Source organism: Atractosteus spatula, chromosome 8, assembly GCF_055471065.1.
Source record: "Atractosteus spatula isolate fAtrSpa1 chromosome 8, fAtrSpa1.hap1, whole genome shotgun sequence".
Lineage (NCBI taxonomy): Eukaryota > Metazoa > Chordata > Actinopteri > Semionotiformes > Lepisosteidae > Atractosteus > Atractosteus spatula.
In genome coordinates, this window is record NC_142713.1 from 10375655 (window position 1) to 10393946 (window position 18292).

At 39.0% G+C, this 18292-nt stretch overlaps 2 protein-coding genes across 2 annotated transcripts in view; one reads left to right on the top strand and one right to left on the bottom strand.

Moving 5' to 3' along the window:
• nup205 (nucleoporin 205) overlaps positions 1-1283 on the bottom strand; it is a 63360-nt gene extending 62077 nt beyond the window's left edge. The window contains exon 1 of the mRNA XM_088924098.1: positions 1221-1283. Coding sequence (XP_088780224.1) covers positions 1221-1248 — 28 coding nt within the window. The 5' untranslated portion in view covers positions 1249-1283. The remainder of the gene's footprint in view (positions 1-1220) is intronic.
• A 651-nt stretch (positions 1284-1934) lies between these two features.
• Positions 1935-16523, top strand: agk (acylglycerol kinase). Its single transcript, XM_088923355.1, has 15 exons — positions 1935-2204; positions 2577-2616; positions 3290-3369; positions 3490-3565; positions 3664-3756; positions 5078-5110; positions 5677-5771; positions 6049-6118; positions 6640-6719; positions 7002-7059; positions 8222-8369; positions 10165-10262; positions 11326-11396; positions 14936-15020; positions 15448-16523. The coding sequence occupies exons 1-15, from the start codon at positions 2095-2097 to the stop codon at positions 15580-15582; spliced, it is 1272 nt and encodes a 423-aa protein (XP_088779481.1). The 5' UTR covers positions 1935-2094; the 3' UTR covers positions 15583-16523.
• Positions 16524-18292: the final 1769 nt, after the last annotated feature.

Here is an 18292-nt window from a genome sequence, read left to right on the forward strand (position 1 = left end):
AGTAAAGTCAATTGCTTATGATCTGTTTTTCGCAAACTTTATCGAATATTATAATGTATACGAACGATTTATGAAATGGAGCTTGTGTATTTATGATCAAAAATGTGAAATATAAGACAAACTATTCAGATAAAACGTATAGTACAGTTTATATGCATACATGTGTGTCTTGGGACAGAAAAAACGTCATTATTGATCTGACAGACATTCGTCAATAAAGGACACCCTTTTCCCCGATTGTTAGTCCGTTAATCCGAGGGTTTACTGTACATACACTTAATTAATAGTAGTAATTTAACAAAATACAGGGAACAAAACATTTAACGGCAACAAAAATGATTCCCCTCGCGTGCTCACTACGCGCTTCTATATTCAAGCCTCAAATCGCACAATAAAGAAATGCAAATTCTTAAGAATCTTAACACAATCAATCAGTCCCGTGCAAGAATAATGGCATTATAGTGAACTGTCAGCAGGTGTCTGAATTCATCCCAATACATTACGTAAGAATACATACTGTACGTTGTCAATCTCCACTGACCAGTTCATGTCGTTACAGTGATTTCTCACTGACGCAAAACCATGCGTCAAGTTGTTCAGAAAATACTCTAATCTATCCAAATAAAAAAATGCACCTCTTCTAAATTTCACATTCAGCATTGGCAAAACTCTAAATAAAGCGAATAACGCTACGTAAGTTTCTTAATTACGACTGACAATACTGGCGTTGTTTCTGTTATTGTTTTATATGAAGCATAAACAAATCAGTTGAAGCAATATGCAATAAATAAATATCATTAATCACAACCACACAACCAGCAGGATTAGTTTCAGATTCGTTTCAAAACAGCTCAACGCAAAACTTCCGTCAACAGAAAAGAGGCACTTCTCCAGATCACATCTACTCTCCTATCCCGACACGAAAAGATGTCCTGTTTGAACGACTGCGGGATGTATGCATTTGTTCTTCGATTGTATATTTAAGCTTTCTTTTAACACCGCTTCTGCAATAGCATGGCTAATCACAAGAACTAGTGTGCCCATGCAACACAAGAAATGCTGCCGGTGGTATTACTGGTCGCTTTTTCTATAAATATTAAAGTTATACGAAAATGTGTGTTATATATATAAGACGCACCGTTATTACGGACTATTTTTATTACTTTATGTCCTTACTATGATTATTTAATATATATATACACATTTTAAAATGAATATACCTGAATTTACCGCCATCTGCGCAGCCATGTTGGAGTCAAATCAGGCTCTATAGACTAGGGGTGTCTCATGCAATGCCTGAGTAAATATAAAAGCTCTATTCTTAAAGCTGTAGTGTTAAAATATTTCTTCTTCATTGGTGTTTGTTTTCATTTGTGGACAACGAAATAATTTTCCACAGGGAATCAAAGGCATATTTTACAAGTAAACACAATCTGTTGCTCGTTTCTAGTACCATTCTAAATTTCTGTTCAGGCGGGGTCCAGTATGAATGTCGGAAGAAAGAAGATTAACACGTTTTTTATATCGGGAAATGTAGTCTTCTCCGGTTATAAAAATGCTTGATCAATTCTGTAGATTTACAATGTGTGTCTTACAACAAAAACCTGTTCAGGCTTTGGTGTGTTTTAAAAGAAAGCAGATATGTTTGTACATATATATTGTTTATATGCGTGTCTGTTTTTGTTTAATAACATAGGGGACATAAATAAGTCCCCTATAAATGACAGAAGAGCTGTGCTAACATTTACAGTGAGACTAATGATGATTTTATTACACAAAAAAACGATTCCACACGCTTTCCATTCACTGTAAATAATAAATAGACTGTACATCTAAAAAAACAATTTGGTATTTGTTGTCTTCATTACTTAAAACCATAAGCGCTGATTTGTGTACCGTGCCTACAGTGTGGGAACTAAAGAAATATTTCCTGCGCATGGGGACTCTTTTCGCTGCTGCACTATTAGAGGTTGCATGTGAGAACGGATTGAGCTGTGGGGAAAGGGCAATTGTTTGTTTTAATGTCTTGATAGTGTTATATTTAGATAGGGTGTTGACGGAGTTGTCTGGTGGCAGGTCATTAACTTCCTCCTCATGGCACGGGTGCTGAAAATCTTGCAGACCTTGAGAAATCACTGGAAGAAGTCTGTATTCGGGGTCTGTGTGGTATCCTACGGTGGACACTGGCTCTATGGAAAACACTGGTACATAGTTACTGTGCAATCATTTATCATGTTATAAAAGAGACGTGTATAATATATCGGACTCTGGGCATATTTAGAATATGTCTTAAAATTCGTATTGTTCAACAAAGTAGGGGTCATAATGTCCTTGTTTGCTCAGATCGGTTATATCTGGGTGCAGTGACATTCAACCCTAGAAGAACAATCTACAATTAGTACGTTAATTGCCAAGCACTTAGCTAAAACAATATTAATATGATTGTGCTGCTAATGTACAGCATTGTTTGCAACACATATGTAACATTTTTGTAAAAAGAAATCTCAGATGTATTAAAAACATCTGCAGATGTAAAACGGTACTGGTTTCCTCATTTCTGAATCTGTTCTTTCTAGCGACAATCTTTTGCGGCGGGCAGCCTGTCAGGAAGCCCGGGTAAGAGGTTCTGTATTTATTGTGTGTACATTTCTGTTTTTGTATGTTGCATGTAGTTGTGATTGGCTTCGTGTAACGGTTATGGGAAGCATCCTGTAAAGCTAAACAATAGGTATGGATATTACTCTGCAACTAGTCTAATAGAAACAACAAGACTAGCTACAAGCATTAAGTTGCTGTTTTGGGTTCTGTACTTACATATTGGCACTAGAAAAGAAACAGTGTCATGGTAAAGAATACACTAGGTTTCTGCTTATTTGCTTTTTGCTGCTGTAGATATGAATGATGTTGAATTGTATCACTATATCTGCTTTTAAAAATATGATATAATAAAAGCGCAGATTACATGAAGAACAGAAAGGATACAACACTCGGTATAAGTTCTTTCAAGCCATAAGCAATTTATCTTTAGTTTTGCTTTAACTAATTGTTCTGGGAAAAAAAATAGATGGCATTAATCAATTTGGATGAACTAGCTAAAAGAAACAAAAAATATATGAATACATGTAATAATGAATAATAATACAAAATAATCTTGGTCATCACAATTTCTAAGTTATTTTTGCAACAATGAAAAAAGTACATTTACAGTTTTCTCCCCCCCCCCCCCCCCCCAAAAAAAATTAACCAGCACTGTCAAGACTGATCTCAAAGCTGTGTTTTTCTTTTCTAGGAGTATGGTCACCAGGGGATTCCTGCACATGTTCAAGTTAAAAAAGCCACTGTGATTCTCAACCCTGCAGCTTGCAGCGGGTAAGATAAAGGGACAATCATGCCAAACTAAGGAATACATTTGCAAAAGTATGAACTACAATTCCTTGCTTGTTAGCTGCACGACATTTTAAGCATTTATCTGGGAATTTTCCTTTCCAGAAAAGCCACCAGCCTATTTGAGAAAAATGCAGCCCCCATTCTGCACTTGGGTGGCATGGAGGTTACACTTGTAAAGGTATGTACGTTTTTCTGGTCATCTTATTAAAAATCTCTGCATTTCTGAAGCTCATTGAGCGTCGGCATGTCACCACATGTGCTACTTTGGTCTCCCAGACAGACTATGAAGGCCAGGCGAAAAAGCTGATGGACCTGATGGAACATACCGATCTCCTCATTGTGGCGGGGGGAGATGGGACACTGCAGGAGGTACAGCACATTGTTTCTAATAATAATAATAATAATAATAATAATAATAATTGCTTACACTTATATAGTGCTTTTCTGGACACTCCACTCAAAGCGCTTTGATAAGTCACTTATTCCTGGTAGGTGGTGAGCAAATCAGGAGGCGCATGGAGAGGCTGCTTTCTGAATGGGATGCCTGTACATTGCAGGCACACAGGGACATTTTAGAGGCACTAGTTAACCTGGCCAGCATTCATTTGGGCAGGAGAAGGAAACCTGAGCATCTCTAGAATTGCAAAATTTGAAATGTGCAGACTCCACCCAGAAGGCTTCCCAGTCTTGAATCAAGCCCACGCCCCCCAAGTATTAAAGCTTGCAAAAATGTTTTTGACTGTGCTTAATTTTTTATTCGGCAAATATTCCAATTTCATCAATGTATGTCTACAAAAGGATGAATATGTTAGCTACAGCTCATTTGAAGGTGTCTTTTAGACATTGAAAACATGTCTGATAAAGTCAGATGAAGAATTGAATTTGAAAGGGGCGGTTTTAGGAAAGAGTTCTAAAATTTTGCATTGTTCAGCATGGTTACACCTGGCAATAGTTATGTTCAACTAGAAGAGCAATCTACAGTTAGTAAGTTAACTAGTAGTACTTATGCAGCTAAAACAACATGAAGAATTAAATGTTGTAATATGCATCTTGTAGCATGTAACCCTGCTGAGCCAACAAACGCACTGACCCCTACTTTCTTAGACAATGCAATTTTCAAAGTGCATTTCCCAGTTCCCTTTCAAATTTAATTCTTCATGTTGTCTATAGAGTCTTAAGTGTTTTGGTCAATTTTGTAAAAAAAATAATCATTTTCAGACATATCACATATCATACGTGTAACATCTTAATAATGCACAGAAGGTCTTTCACTGATCTTCATTAGTAACGGGGGTGTCTTGATGAGTCTGAAAAAAGATTTTAACTCTGTTGCAGGCTGATTATAAAAAAAACTGACGGCACATGATTGTGAAAAATAACATGACAGCCCTTTATTTTCCCCTCCAAAAAAATTAAACTCTTACTAACAGAAGAAAGATTGTTCACTTTGGCTCGGTTTGGCTTCCACTGTCAGCTCCAATGCTTTGCTTTTTTCTGGCTCGTTGTCCATTTTCTCTCTTTGTCTCTCACGTTTGTTCGGATTCTGTGATTCCCTATGAGTCCGTAAGGTTGGCTTCTCTGGTCATTTCTTAGCTACCTTGCGCATCTGCTAACAGTTAGCACATTTAAATAGAGAGGAGCATTTAACAAAATCAAAATCACTGACCTGTTTCGTTACTTCTCTTTGTAGGTGATAACTGGCCTTCTTCGGAGAGCTGATCAGGTGAGGATGGTTTGAGATTGAGCTGACACTAAAACACACATCCATGCTTTGTGACAGTCACTGTTCAGCTAGATAAAGAAAGCTCTATAACTTTGTGCAATGTGTGATGCGACTCAGCATATGATGCATTAAAGAGGTGAATGCCAAGACCAATATAAAGGATTTACTTCAGCCAACCGTGAAGAGTGAAGCAAGTTAAGCATGTGAGTAGATGTCACTATAAGGAAGTGAGGTGACATCAAAACTCATCCCCTGCTGTGATACAGAAAGTATTCTGAAAGCAAACCCACTGTCAAAAATCAGTGATGCATCCATGACTGTGCTGTAAAAAAAGGATCCTAACTGTGAAAACGTTGTGGAGAATGGAGATCTTTCTAGGTGCAAAAGATAGTCACTAATCATAAACTGTATGCTGCTCAACACTGGGGTGCGAATTTCCATTACAACACAATGAATTCATGTGGGTAATGCATGATTTTTAAGAGTTTACATCATGTTTACCGAAGTTGTTAGTTACGTTTACCATGCTATAAGACTAATGAAAGTTGTTTTTTTTTTTTTCAAAGGCTTCCTTCAGTAAAACGCCAATTGGTTTCATTCCCCTGGGTACCCATAATTCCCTGAGTCACGTTCTGCACCCTCACAGCGACAACAGAGTGAAGTGAGTATCTCAAAGCCTGGATGTAAACAGCCCCTGACCAAAATCATGTCAATTCTAATCTTACTGTTCACTTTTGGTCCTGAGTGTTTTCTTCCCTTGCACTGTGGGTTTTTTTTTCTTTAAATGGGCAAGCTTGGTAAAAATTGTCAGTAGTACTTTGCTGGTCAGTGTGTTGATAGGATTAATTAAATGTGAAACGAAATTTGACAGATTATATATGAGGTTACACTGGAGTATATGAATTACTTTCAGGGCACACGTGTTGTCATTGTTTCAGACACATCACTGAGGCTGCTCTGTCAATCCTGAAGGGAGAAACTGTCCCTCTCGACGTGCTTCAGATAAAGGTGAGACAGAGCTAACTGTTCCAGCCTCCACAGTTTGTCAATTACACTGAGCAAGCTCTAGACCCTTCAGGGTTTTCAATGTTTTATACTAGAGCCTAATGCCCACTCGCTGTCTGTTTTGTTCACTCTAGTCTTTGCATTAATATTGTGACAGGTCATGGTGGGACGGCAGGAAATTCCAAGCCTCACTGTTGTAAAAATTGTTGTTTTACACAGCTCAGTCCAGTAACCTCCTTTGACCGACTTTATTTAGATTAGGTAAACCAAAGCAAAATACAGTAACTATCAAACAAAAAGCAGTTGAACTTGCTCCAAAGAAACAAATAAATCACACTGAAAAATGAACAAATTCAGAAGTGCACCATATGATGTTTATATTTTATTATTTAGTGTTTATTGCATCTTATGTAAATTTTATTTTCAGATAATTTCATGCATTGGTTGAAAGGTCATAAAATGCCAAATTGATGCACAGAACAAAATGAAATAACACTCCACTCATATATCCATGTCCTTCGCAGGGGGAGAAAGACCAGCCTGTTTTTGCATTGACTGGGTTGAGGTGGGGAGCATACAGAGATGTAGCAGCCAACGTTAGCAAGTAAGCCCTGGAATTTATTAACTGATCCTAAAGCAGCTGTAAACCAGCCATTTCTCCAAATGGCTGGATCTTGACAGCCTGTGCAAGTTGTTTTTCTTGTTTAAATTCAGTGTAACCAGTCATATTCTGCACACAAAGAGCATAAGAGCACCAAGCACAAAAGCTTTAAAATGCAAAATAAAAAGGTCTTTGCATTTGTAGATATTTATATTTTCTATACTTATCTTTTCTATCTTACATCTTCATGTATATTTTATGTTTTTTAATTGTTTACCTTCTCAGATATTGGTACCTTGGTCCTTTAAAAACAAAGGCAGCTCATCTTTTCAGTACATTGAAGGTAAGGTGGTGTTGCTTCTTTTGTTCTTAACATATACAGTATTTATAGAACTAATAGTGTATATAGTACAGTTCAAGTTCAAGTTTATTGTCATTATACTCATATACAGGTATATGGTATAACGAAATGTTATTTAGCTAGCTCTCAGATGATAAGTAGTACAAAAAAACAACAATACAATTGTATAATAAAAGAAAGACAGAGACAACAGGCAGTGTGCAAAACAACAAAAGGTAACAGGTAATGTACAAAAAAACATCAGATGTGCAATATGAAATAAGGGATAGATAATTATGGGGAGTGAGCTTTTTGACATGTGAGGTAGAGGTAGATTTCAATGTGTGTTTGAGTTTTTGGTAAGAAAGAAGGCACTGTGAGGTTCAGATCGTAGGTGACGGAGGCTGGGAGTTTAATAGTTTGATAGTGCGAAGGTAATAACTGTCTCTGAGTCTGGTAGTCCGGGCCCGAATGCTCCGGTACTGTTTTCCAGATGGTAGAGGGTCATACAGTCTGTAGCTGGGGTGTGTGGGGTCTTTGATGATGCTTAGAGCTTTCCTCGAGCACCGTCTGTCATAAATGTCCTGTATAGATGGGAGGGCAACCCCAGTGATGGACTGGGCAGTTTTCACCACCCGCTGTAGGGCTTTGCGGTCAGCAATACTGCAGTTGCTATACCACACTGTGATGCAACCTGTCAGGGTGCTTTCTGTAGTGCATCTGTAAAAGTTAGTGAGGATCTGGGGGCACATCTTAGCCTTCTTCAACCATCTTAGGAAGTACAGGCGCTGTTGCGCTTTCTTGATCAGACAGGTGGCGTTGAGAGACCATGTGAGGTCCTCGGTGATATGGACGCCAAGGAATTTGAAGTTACTGACCCTTTCCACTTCAGTCCCGTTGATGTGGATAGGGGCATGTCCGTTTTGCAGTTTCCTGAAATCAACGATCAGCACTTTAATAATGAGTTTTCCTTACGTACCCTTAAATGCTGATACAAAGTGTAATTACATTCACACTGCAGTGCCAATATCAGGATCTGTGTCTGTCAGAACATCATACTTAGTACGGGCTTTCAGAATTCAGACAACCAAACGGTAGACAATAAGACCTTTAAAGTTAGGTGTTGGCTGAAAGATTCAATGTCTGTTTGTTGTCTCTTAATAAGGAGTGGCCACAAAGTCATGAAGCCACTTTGACCTACCAAGGCCCTACTCCTCGACCCCCAGAAGAGTCCACTGACACCCCTGTCCGTCCGCCACTGCTCACCCGAATATTCCGCAGGCTGGCACTTTACTGGGCACCTCCCAAGGAAGGTAACATGGGGAGGGGGGTGAGATTTATAAGATGAGTCATACTAGCTGTCTGTACTGAAAGGTGAAATCATGTTTAATCGACATTATCAATCATTGGTGATGGAACTCTCCACTACTCTTTCTGTTCCATATAATTAGAGGTGTTACTGCTTCTTTCTCTTGCTAATAAATTGATGGATACACACGCTTAAAGATCAGAATCCAAGTTAAGTCACAAAATTTTTCCTTACATAAAAGGTGCATATTTTGTATGTTTGTTATAGTTGAGTAGACTGATTTAAAAAGGAAGTGCAATGCATTTGAATTGAAATATTTTAAAAATAGCTATCAAATTCGCAGAAAACGTGAACAAAACACCTCTCAAAGAATCGGGATAATCTTTCAGCATGAAGCATTACAGAGTTTCAAATTGAAAACATTACAGAATCAGCATCCCTGAGATGTTAACATGATCATCGCGCAGAACTGATTTGGGTATAGAGAGACACCTGTAGGATGTTCCACCACTCTTCCAGTGTAGCTGCAGCTAGCTGGTGAAGTTTATCCAATTGCCAGTTGTCTATTGTTGATTGGGGAACTATTTCTCTAAACCTTCTGTTAGACTCAGGCCAGGAGAAAAAGATGGGCAAAGCAAGACCATGCCCTTGATTTCTTGAAGTCATGCCACTGCGATCGAAGCTTTCTGTGGCTTTCCGCTTGTCCTGCTGGAAAATCAACATTCTTGGACTGGTTGGAAGGAACAGAAAATTGGATCCCTCAGGGATGTTGTGCTTCATAGCTCTCAACATGTTACTCCTGAATAGCCTTTGATAGTGCAGATAATTTTCATTAAGAGGGAGAGATGCATTGATTTTGTTGATAGCAAGTTATAATTAGAACATGGGTGTTCTCATTAGTTCTGTCAAATATTTAATATGTAGCAGCCTATGTGTTTGGTAAATTATACATATATACTGATGGGAAAAAAGAAACGCGACATTTTCTGTAATGAGAATACTATAGTTATGCGTATGCGCATTGCAACTTGCCAATTACACGAAAGCTCGTTAGGTGCAGTTTTACCCAACGAGGTCAGCTTTAAAAAGGCCTTAATTCAAAGCTTAGGTCACTGCAAGAAAAAGACCACACTCGGTCAGTTTTCTGTGCATTCCATAATGCCTCGAATGTCACCAGAACCAAGGGACAGGGCCATTGCCATGCTGCAGGCAGGCATGTCATGTGCCAGCATTGCCAGACACTATGGAGTAAGCTGCTCCACTGTGTCCCGACTGCAGAGAAGGTTTCAGCAGACCGGCAGAACAGATGACCGTCCAAGATCCAGTTGCTCTCAAGTGACCACACCAGAGCAGGACCGACACATCAGAGTGGTTCATCTGAGAGATCGTTTCAGATCTGCCACCTGTACTGCTGCTGAAACTGCTGGTAGACACAATGCCCTCATCAGTGACAGGACAGTGAGGCTCCATGCTGCTGGCCTTAGGGCAAGGCGACCTGTCAGAGGCCCTCTGTTCACACATCCTAGACGTCACACCAGACTGGCTTGGGCCAGAGAGAGGCTGCGATGGACCCATCAGCAGTGGCATCAGGTCCTCTTCACGGACGAGTCACTCTTCAGCCTGTTCCACGCAGATGAGAGGGCCAGAGTGTGGAGGAGGAGGTGTTGTGTTTCTTTTTTCCATCGGTATACATTACTGAATGGATCTGTCAAGGCTCACTCTGATCCAGCATGCACATATTGAACTGGGAAGTGCTCAGGCAGCCTGGGAATGCTGATTGAAAATCTGTCTCTCCTCAGAGCTTCCACAGGAGGAGGAGCCAGAGCCCTGGGAGAAGATGGATGTCTCCGCTGTGGAGCTGTCGATCAGTACTCAGAACAAAAACCCAGACCTCAGGGTGAGATCAGGGGATTGTGCGTGTTCGCTGTTAGCTTGGAATGATCCTCTCAAGAACTGAGTCATGGAGGATCACAATTCTTTTTATTGATTTTTCAAAACAGACAAGCAAACAAAACATTCAAAATTGGAATCTTAAAAGAAAAGGGGGGGGGGTGCCTAAACAAGTCTTTCGGAAAAGGCATCTGATCGTGCTGTCCCATTTTTTGTACTTGCATTGTAACCTAGCTTTCCATAAGAACATTTTCAGCAAAAGAAATGCAACCATATGCAATCTAAGGTAATCTTAGTCTCCTCCCAATCATATAAGATTTTTTTAGCTACCGTTGGAACCAGCGATGAAAGCTGTGATGCCAAAAGATTGGTAGCAATCAGTGGCAACTATCAAATAGCAAGTCCAGCACTACAGTCACATCCAAGAGCATGTCAGTACCACGTATCCAAATGCGTTCCAGTACAGGACATCCCAAAATGTGTAAGTAGGTACTAGTTACACCCTACACACATCTGAGACAGGGGAGATCAGGAGTAGTGTTTAACCTGGTTAGTTGCAGTGATGTTTTGTGCCCCTTTATGCCCTGTGATTTGGACTGGCCTGTCCAGATTACACCTGCAACCTTGTCTGAAGGAGATGAAGACAGAACACTTGCGCCCCACCAGACATGCACATATTGCTTTTTCTGACCTGCATTGTAATCCTGAAAAAAAACAGAATCAGATCAATGTTCAACAATGATCAGGGTGGGTGACAGTCCAAAGTTTGCCCACTCAGCTGGGCCACACTGAGTGACACTAGTGTGAGGTCACCTGAACTGTTTCCTCTGACCACTGACTCCCTCCAATGCCATAGTCCCACACGTGAGACTGTGGGCTTGCAGAGTGCAGAGGAACAGGTGATCTGACAGTTTGCATGTTTTTAGAGTACGCATGCTTGCTGTCACTCCTGGACTAGCATGATGATAACTAGCTGGTGGGAGGCCTTAGTCATTTAAAACACAAGGGGTGGAAAAATGAAGACATGATCACTTTTCTTAAGAAGCAATTTGTCGTCTTTGTCCTCACAGCGCACAGAAGACGCTTTGGTGGTGTGTGTGGAGCCTGACACGCTCAGCAAAGGGGAATTCATTTCTACTGGGTAGGTATCTCAGAAAACCAGAAAAAAATATTTGGTGAAAATACCACGGTTTATGTAAAGATAAAGCATTTATTGTCTCTCTTGCCCCTGTAGTCTGTCATCAAAACAGGAACAAAACTAATCTGTTTCTTTTTGCCATGTTAGAATTAACAAGATAGACTTTGGATAAAATGTGCAGGGAGGTCAAACCCAAAAATTCAAATTCAGAAATCTGGTACGACAGCGTGGATTGACTGACTGGGGATGTAGCTTACAGGTCTTTTTTGCTGGACTTGTGTACTTTTCAGCATGTTTAAAAAATTCTGATCTTAAAAGACCTAATTCGGGCCGTAAGTCATAGCAAGTCAAAGCCCATGTAGTACTTACATTCCAGTTTGTGGGATCCACACTGCATATGTCACATATTTGCATATAGATTCCTGTGGCTTAAAAAAGAACAAGGCAACGGGCTACAAATGAGAGAATGTCACCAAGCCCATCTGGCTCATCTGGTTGTTGGTAACGAAGTGATTCCAAGATTTCTTGAATGAAACGGTTATCGGCTTTGATAGTATGATTGGATAATCGTTTTCCTAGCTTCTTCAAGCTCAGCTTCCCACCTCGTAAAGTTTGTGTCTGCCCAGTCTTGTGTTTTGTTAGATTAGTTTTGAACTGACATTGAGGTTCAGGGTATTTGCTCCTATTTTATCGTTGTTGACTTGGATTAGTTTATTAACAACAAAAGCCTAAATCACAGATGTAACTTGAGAAGAGCAGTGTTCACAATGCAGATTTCTGTGTTATTCTCCTAATGACATTAACCCAATCTGAGCATCCATTTCTTATCTGTACTATATCTTATCCATTAGTTAAGTCTTTTTTCCCCAAAGATCTTGAAATTCTACAGTCTGGAATTTAAGAGTCATTCTATTACGAGGAGCTTTATCAAAACCTTTCTGGAAATTTTAATATATTACAATATATCATATGCTCTTTTAGTATCCACTACTGCTGTTTCTTTCTCAAAGAACTCCATGTCTATCTTAGCAGTAACCAGCAATCTGTTTCCGGACTAAACAGAATACTCACTTAACAATTGCAAACCAAAGAGGACCAATAAAAAATGATCTGTATAACATTAGTAAATTAGTAAAATTGCTTATAACAAGACTTACACTTTTCTAGCACAGTGGAGGATATTGATGAAATTAAGGTGAGGTCAGCTGCTGTTTCCCCATTGCAGGAGGTTGAAGGATTTGCATAACGCATTAATTCAGTGAACTGCCCTTTGACTGATAGCGTAACTATGGATGTTTGTTCCCTGGGAGAATATTTGATTTATGATATTGAGCCAAATGTATTCATGGACAAGGAATTGTGTAAATGATGCTGAAAAGTAGTGTTATTCCAGGTTGATACAAGTTTATTTTGCCCTTCAAAAATGTTTATACAAAGCGGATCTCAATTGTGTTTTAGAAGAGAAACTAAGCTCCTGGAAGCCTTGTGTCTATTAGTTTTTGAAATTATGAGTAGTCAATTAAACAATTATTTATCAAAAAGCAGAAGCTACTTGACCCATTAGGAATCGAGTTTGACACCCCTGACTTAAATAAAGATAATCTAGTGCTGTGATAATTAGACTGTGGAAATTTTAACAGTACATGTGGTATAAATTATTGTGTAATGGCCACCAAATGCATACCGTGCAAAAGCATTTACATTTCTCACCCATGTAATAGTGTACAGTTTGTACTAAAGGTATCAAATGTTGTAGACCTTACAAATACTGGTAAATAAAAGGGAGGTTAAAGGAGTGAAGAAATAACTTAAAGTAAAAGAAATGCTGGAAGTGGTATTTCTCATTTTTTTGCACAAAAATTGAAAGATATTTTGTGTAAATTTGTACATCTCAATCCTTCCTTCGAGACAACATGGGGAACAGGGAAAATGATCATAGGTAGGACATTCAGGAAGTAAGAATGTGAATTTCAAATATCAGTTGGGTGCTACTTCACTGGCAGTCGCAATACATAAGATCTTCAAGTCTATGTTAACTAAGTTTTTTACCTAGTGTGGGGAAATAATTAAAAAGTACCAAAAAAATTATGGATATATTAACAATGAAGGAAAATTGTCTTGCAGGCCATTATCTGGACTTTTAATTGGAATATTTTGTCTCGAGAACAAAACCAGAGTGATTCTAACTCGGAAAGGATTATTATTCTTCTGAATCTTTTTTTAGCCCAGAACAGAGAAGATTATGTGAGGCAATTCCTCAAAACCTGATGGGTTTTGACCCAATCAACGTGGGTCACATCAAAACAAGGACCCAGGAATATGAGTAGAAATAAAGTTGGAGGCCGTTTAAAACAAACCATGAGATCCCACTTCCCTCAAAGGATTGTGGGAGACTGGATCCTTTAAAAAAGGGATAGAATTCTTAGAACATTAATCTACCCTTCTGTTTCTTTAGAAGGGTACTGATCTTAGATTCTACATTTTGTGTAGCCTTCTCAGTACTTTTTTAAATGATTAAATTGACATGTAAACAAATCAAACTGTTTACTGCAGCAGACAACAATAAAGTAATAAGCCGCAGAGCAAACACTGAGAGAAAGGCAAGCAGGCAGGAAGGAACTGTCATGGTGCAAAAGTGGGGGAAACCGAAGGAGAGGCCAAGTTTCCAGGCATCAGCCTGAAAGATTCACAGAGCTGTGACAGCATCTCCATGGGAGCTGATCTGTAGAGCCGGAGCTCAGCGGGCTACCCAGTCTTCTTGCAGAGAGCTGCTCTGTACCATGAAAATGCCCTTTACACCTTATTTGTATTTGTTTCATCTGACATTTGTTGTGTTCCTCATCTGTTATTTTTTAAGCTTACCTTTGTCTCAGTAATAAACAGTTTGATAGTTACAAATCCAGGTGAGTGCTCACCTCACACCATTTCAGCCCCTCAATGTTTGATCACATCAATCCATCATGCGCATTTTGTAAGTGAGTGATCGCTGATCACAAAGCCCCTTTACCTCATTTTCTGTCGTGAAGTTTACCAGTTTATATATACAGTATATATGCTTGTGCATTTATTTTCAGCAGCTGTTGAATCTCTGCAGTATTTTCAAACAGAATAGAGATCTATGTGGTATATGATTATCATAATTACAATACTAAAAATGATTTTGGTTAATGATCAAAAGTATCCTATATTTAGAGTAAAGAATACAGTTTTCTAAATTCAGATGTAGCAAAGATGCATTAACTAAGACCTTCTTTTTAAAGGAAGATATGTTGCTGAAAAATAAATACTGAAGATGCTGAATAGTTCACATACATTTATGCCAATACTATAAGAATAGCCCTTCATACCCAAAAGTGAAACAAAACTCAAGCTTGTATTTAGCCTTTATTCCTTTATTTAACCTTTCTTCTCGACAAACAATTTGCACCTTTTCCACCTCCAGCTCGCCAGAAGTCGCCAGCCATGTCTTGTTGGAATCTGACTCTCAACACCTAGTAGAGCTCCACAAGAATCTGTAACTGTGTTTGTTCCCAATCCCACAGGAGCACAAAGATGAAAGACCCGTCCACGTGTCCACAGAGTGGTGTCCGGTTACTGGCAAGTCGCTGCAAACTCAGTCTGCCGGAGGTAAGTGGACAGCCAGTATTATAGTCAATGATTAAATATTCATAACTTACTCATATATTGTGCTTTTTAGACGGGTGAACTTGACAATGTTGGGAACCAAACTTTCCATCAAGAAGACCATTGGCAAAAAGGGAGTTAAAATGAAGCATGTGGAGAGAATTGAATGTTGTCTTTAGTGCTAACAATAATAACCATTCACTGCGTCCATATAAAATAGTAATCACTAGTAACAGGGCTTTCAGACAGTGAATACCTCCACAGGAAATAAACGTAATTTATCTTGAATGTTAACAGTCTAGGTTAACAACAGGACAGGTCCAGTTTATATTATTTAACTGAAATAATGTATTATGAAGTTTAGGTTTGATTTGAGAAACGGCACAGTTCTGTTTTCTCTGCTTATTCCTGCCTTGCCTCCTGTCCACAGGAGGGAGCTGGTTTCTACAGCATTGACAATGAGGAGTACGAGGCCATGCCAGTGGAGGTCATGTTGTTACCACGGAAACTCCAGTTCTTCTGCAGCCCAACCAGCAAAAAGGAGATGCTAAAGGATCCCCAGTGAGGGCACAGACAATAGAGAGAGGCATTTTTACACTGCTCAGGCCTCACAGCACGATTTTACATGGGGGAAAAAGACAGAATTAACAAGTATGTTAACAGTACATCTCTGTGCTCCTATAGGTTTATTTACAGCACACTCAAGCAATACGTTTGGTTCTTGTACACCAGTCCAGCTTTCCTCCTACTGTCTTAAAAGCTTAAGAAAAGCAAGAAACAAAACATTTAAATAAAATAACAGGCTCCTGCACTATTTTTTATTTCCCAGAGATATTTCTGCACAGGTACATGCTCTGTCAATTTTTGATATCTGTCAAAACAGAAACTGAAAGAGCACCATTCACTGTAAATATTATGTGAAGCTGGAAAAGTACAGTGCCTCCCTGGATTCTGAGGCACTGCGTCTCAGCTGAGTGTGTTCTCTGACACGGAACAGTAGCCATCTCCAGAGTGAGCTGCCAGCTGTTGCATTTTAGAGCGTCTCAGCTGAAATGCTGAAGTTTCTTCTCTTCCTCTGCTCTCCAGGGATGTTTATTTGTGGCTGAAAAAGGCAATGCTGAACCATTTGAGAAATTCAACAGAACATAATCATCACTTTCATTAACTGCTTATCCAATTCAGCTTTACAGTGGCCCAGAGCCTATCCCAACAAGCATCGGGCATAAGGCAGGATACACCCTGGATATAATGCCAGTCCATTGCAGGACATACAGCAAAATGTTTCTCTAGAACAAATCCTGTGTTCGAACCATAGCACATGGGCACAACATTCTCCATTTCCTGTCTTATTTCAACTCAAGCCCAACTTGACTTGAATTGGTAGTCAGATGTAATTAAAATCGGTTACCTTTTCATTGGAAAACTGCAACTTCAAATGTAAACTTTGTCAAGTTAATGTGGTGTCTTATGTTTATATCGTGACTATTAAATAGTTCATTTAAAATAGTTTTAGGTTGTATTTATTTAAATTGTGCCTCTGAAAACATGTACCCCCCTTCACATAAAAGTAATTCACATGTTTTTGTTACCAAAGCAGAAGTATCATTTATTTAAAACATTGTTACTTATACCACCTGCTATTCAAGGTTATTAAGAGCTTTAGCTTAATCTGTTAGACATGCTGGAGGCTCCTTGGAATGTTTAATTCAAGACGGGGACCCAAAGACTTTTATTCCAGTTTTCATTTGTCACCCGAAACAATACAGGAAACTGTAATTATTAGATATAAGTGCAAATAAGTTACCATAATGTGAGGAATATATTTCACTAGCAGCATTTAGACGAAAGAAAAAAACATTTATAGCTTGTGTTACATCATAAAATAGAATTGTTCTGCCTAAAAAAAAGTTTTGTGATGGTATTCATAATTACTGTTGTATTGATATCTTTAAATGAAGCAAGTCCCTTTTCATTGCTTTAGTAATACTGAATCATCAGGGATTTGTACATGGCATGTGTGGGTAATCATATGTCATTTTGCAGGTGTGGTAGATTTTAAGGGTGTGGTTTAGCTGGATGCCTTTATAAGTGAATTCTATCCATTGGGGACAGCATCGTCAGATGCACGTGTAGGTACAGTACAAAGACAGACTCTTGCAGTTTATATTACTGTCATATAATGTACAGTGCCAAGAAAAGGTTTGAGAACTCCAAAGATAAATATGGAAATTTAATTATTTTAACATGAAAGCCTTCTTTATCAAAACCAGCCTTTATTTAAATAGGGTTTATAGTAACACACTCCTTGTCACTTGGAACATGAAACAGAATGATGTATGAATTAAACTGAGTACGTACAGGAGATGTGAGAAGTGAATCCCTAGTTTCATTATCTCAAGAGAATAATTAGAATCAGATGTCCAAATAATAAATTGAGTTTGGAACTGACACCGAGGTTGGAAGTTCCAACTTTAAAAAAAAGAAAAGATGGTTGGTCTGCAATTGGTCTTCCCTCTACAGGTGTTTGGAAACAAATCATACCACAATCAAGAAAAGATATTGGTGCTCCTCAGTCTCAAAAGGAATACAAAGCCATTTTTTAGAATCCCGGGCTCTGCCAATCCACTGTCATACAATCTACAAATGATAAATAGTTCGAGATCACAGTCTCTCCCAGGAGCATTCATCCTTCTAGACTTTCTCCCAGGAACAAGCCAGAACATTTATCAAGTTACAAAGAACCCCAAAATATCCAAGGAATTGCAGGCCACTTTTGCCTAAGCTAATGTGACTGTTCATGACTCAGCTATCAGAAAATGACTGAACAAAAATGGTGTTCAAGGAAGGATAGCAAGAAGAAAATCGCTGCTCTCCAAATAGAAAAGGGCTGCCCATCTGACGTTTGGCAAAGAGCATACAGATGATCCACAAGGCTCTCTCTGGCCAGACAGGTCAAAGGTAGAACTCTGCCCTCAATGAGAAACCAATGGAGAAATCCAAACAGTACATTGGAACAGATTAACCTCATCCCACCCATCAAGCATGGTAGTAGGAATGTGATGGTCTGGGGCTGCTTTTCTGCCTCAGGACCTGGATGACTTGCCATCATTGACACAACCATGAACTCTGCATTGTATTGGAGGATTCCAAGAACAAATGTCTGGCCATCTGTCCATGACCTGCAGCTGAACCAAAAGTGGGTTTACAGCAAGACAATGATCCTTAACATTAATTAATGAACGAATTAATTAATGAACATTAAAGCAGATCTACGA

Bases quoted from the DNA above. Each gene is read 5' to 3' on its own strand.
- agk (XM_088923355.1), top strand. From the start codon at position 2,095: ATGGCACGGGTGCTGAAAATCTTGCAGACCTTGAGAAATCACTGGAAG. The intron at 5,772-6,048 runs GTGAGTATCTCA...TCATTGTTTCAG, and splicing joins CACAGCGACAACAGAGTGAA to ACACATCACTGAGGCTGCTC. The intron at 8,370-10,164 runs GTAACATGGGGA...GTCTCTCCTCAG, and splicing joins CTGGGCACCTCCCAAGGAAG to AGCTTCCACAGGAGGAGGAG.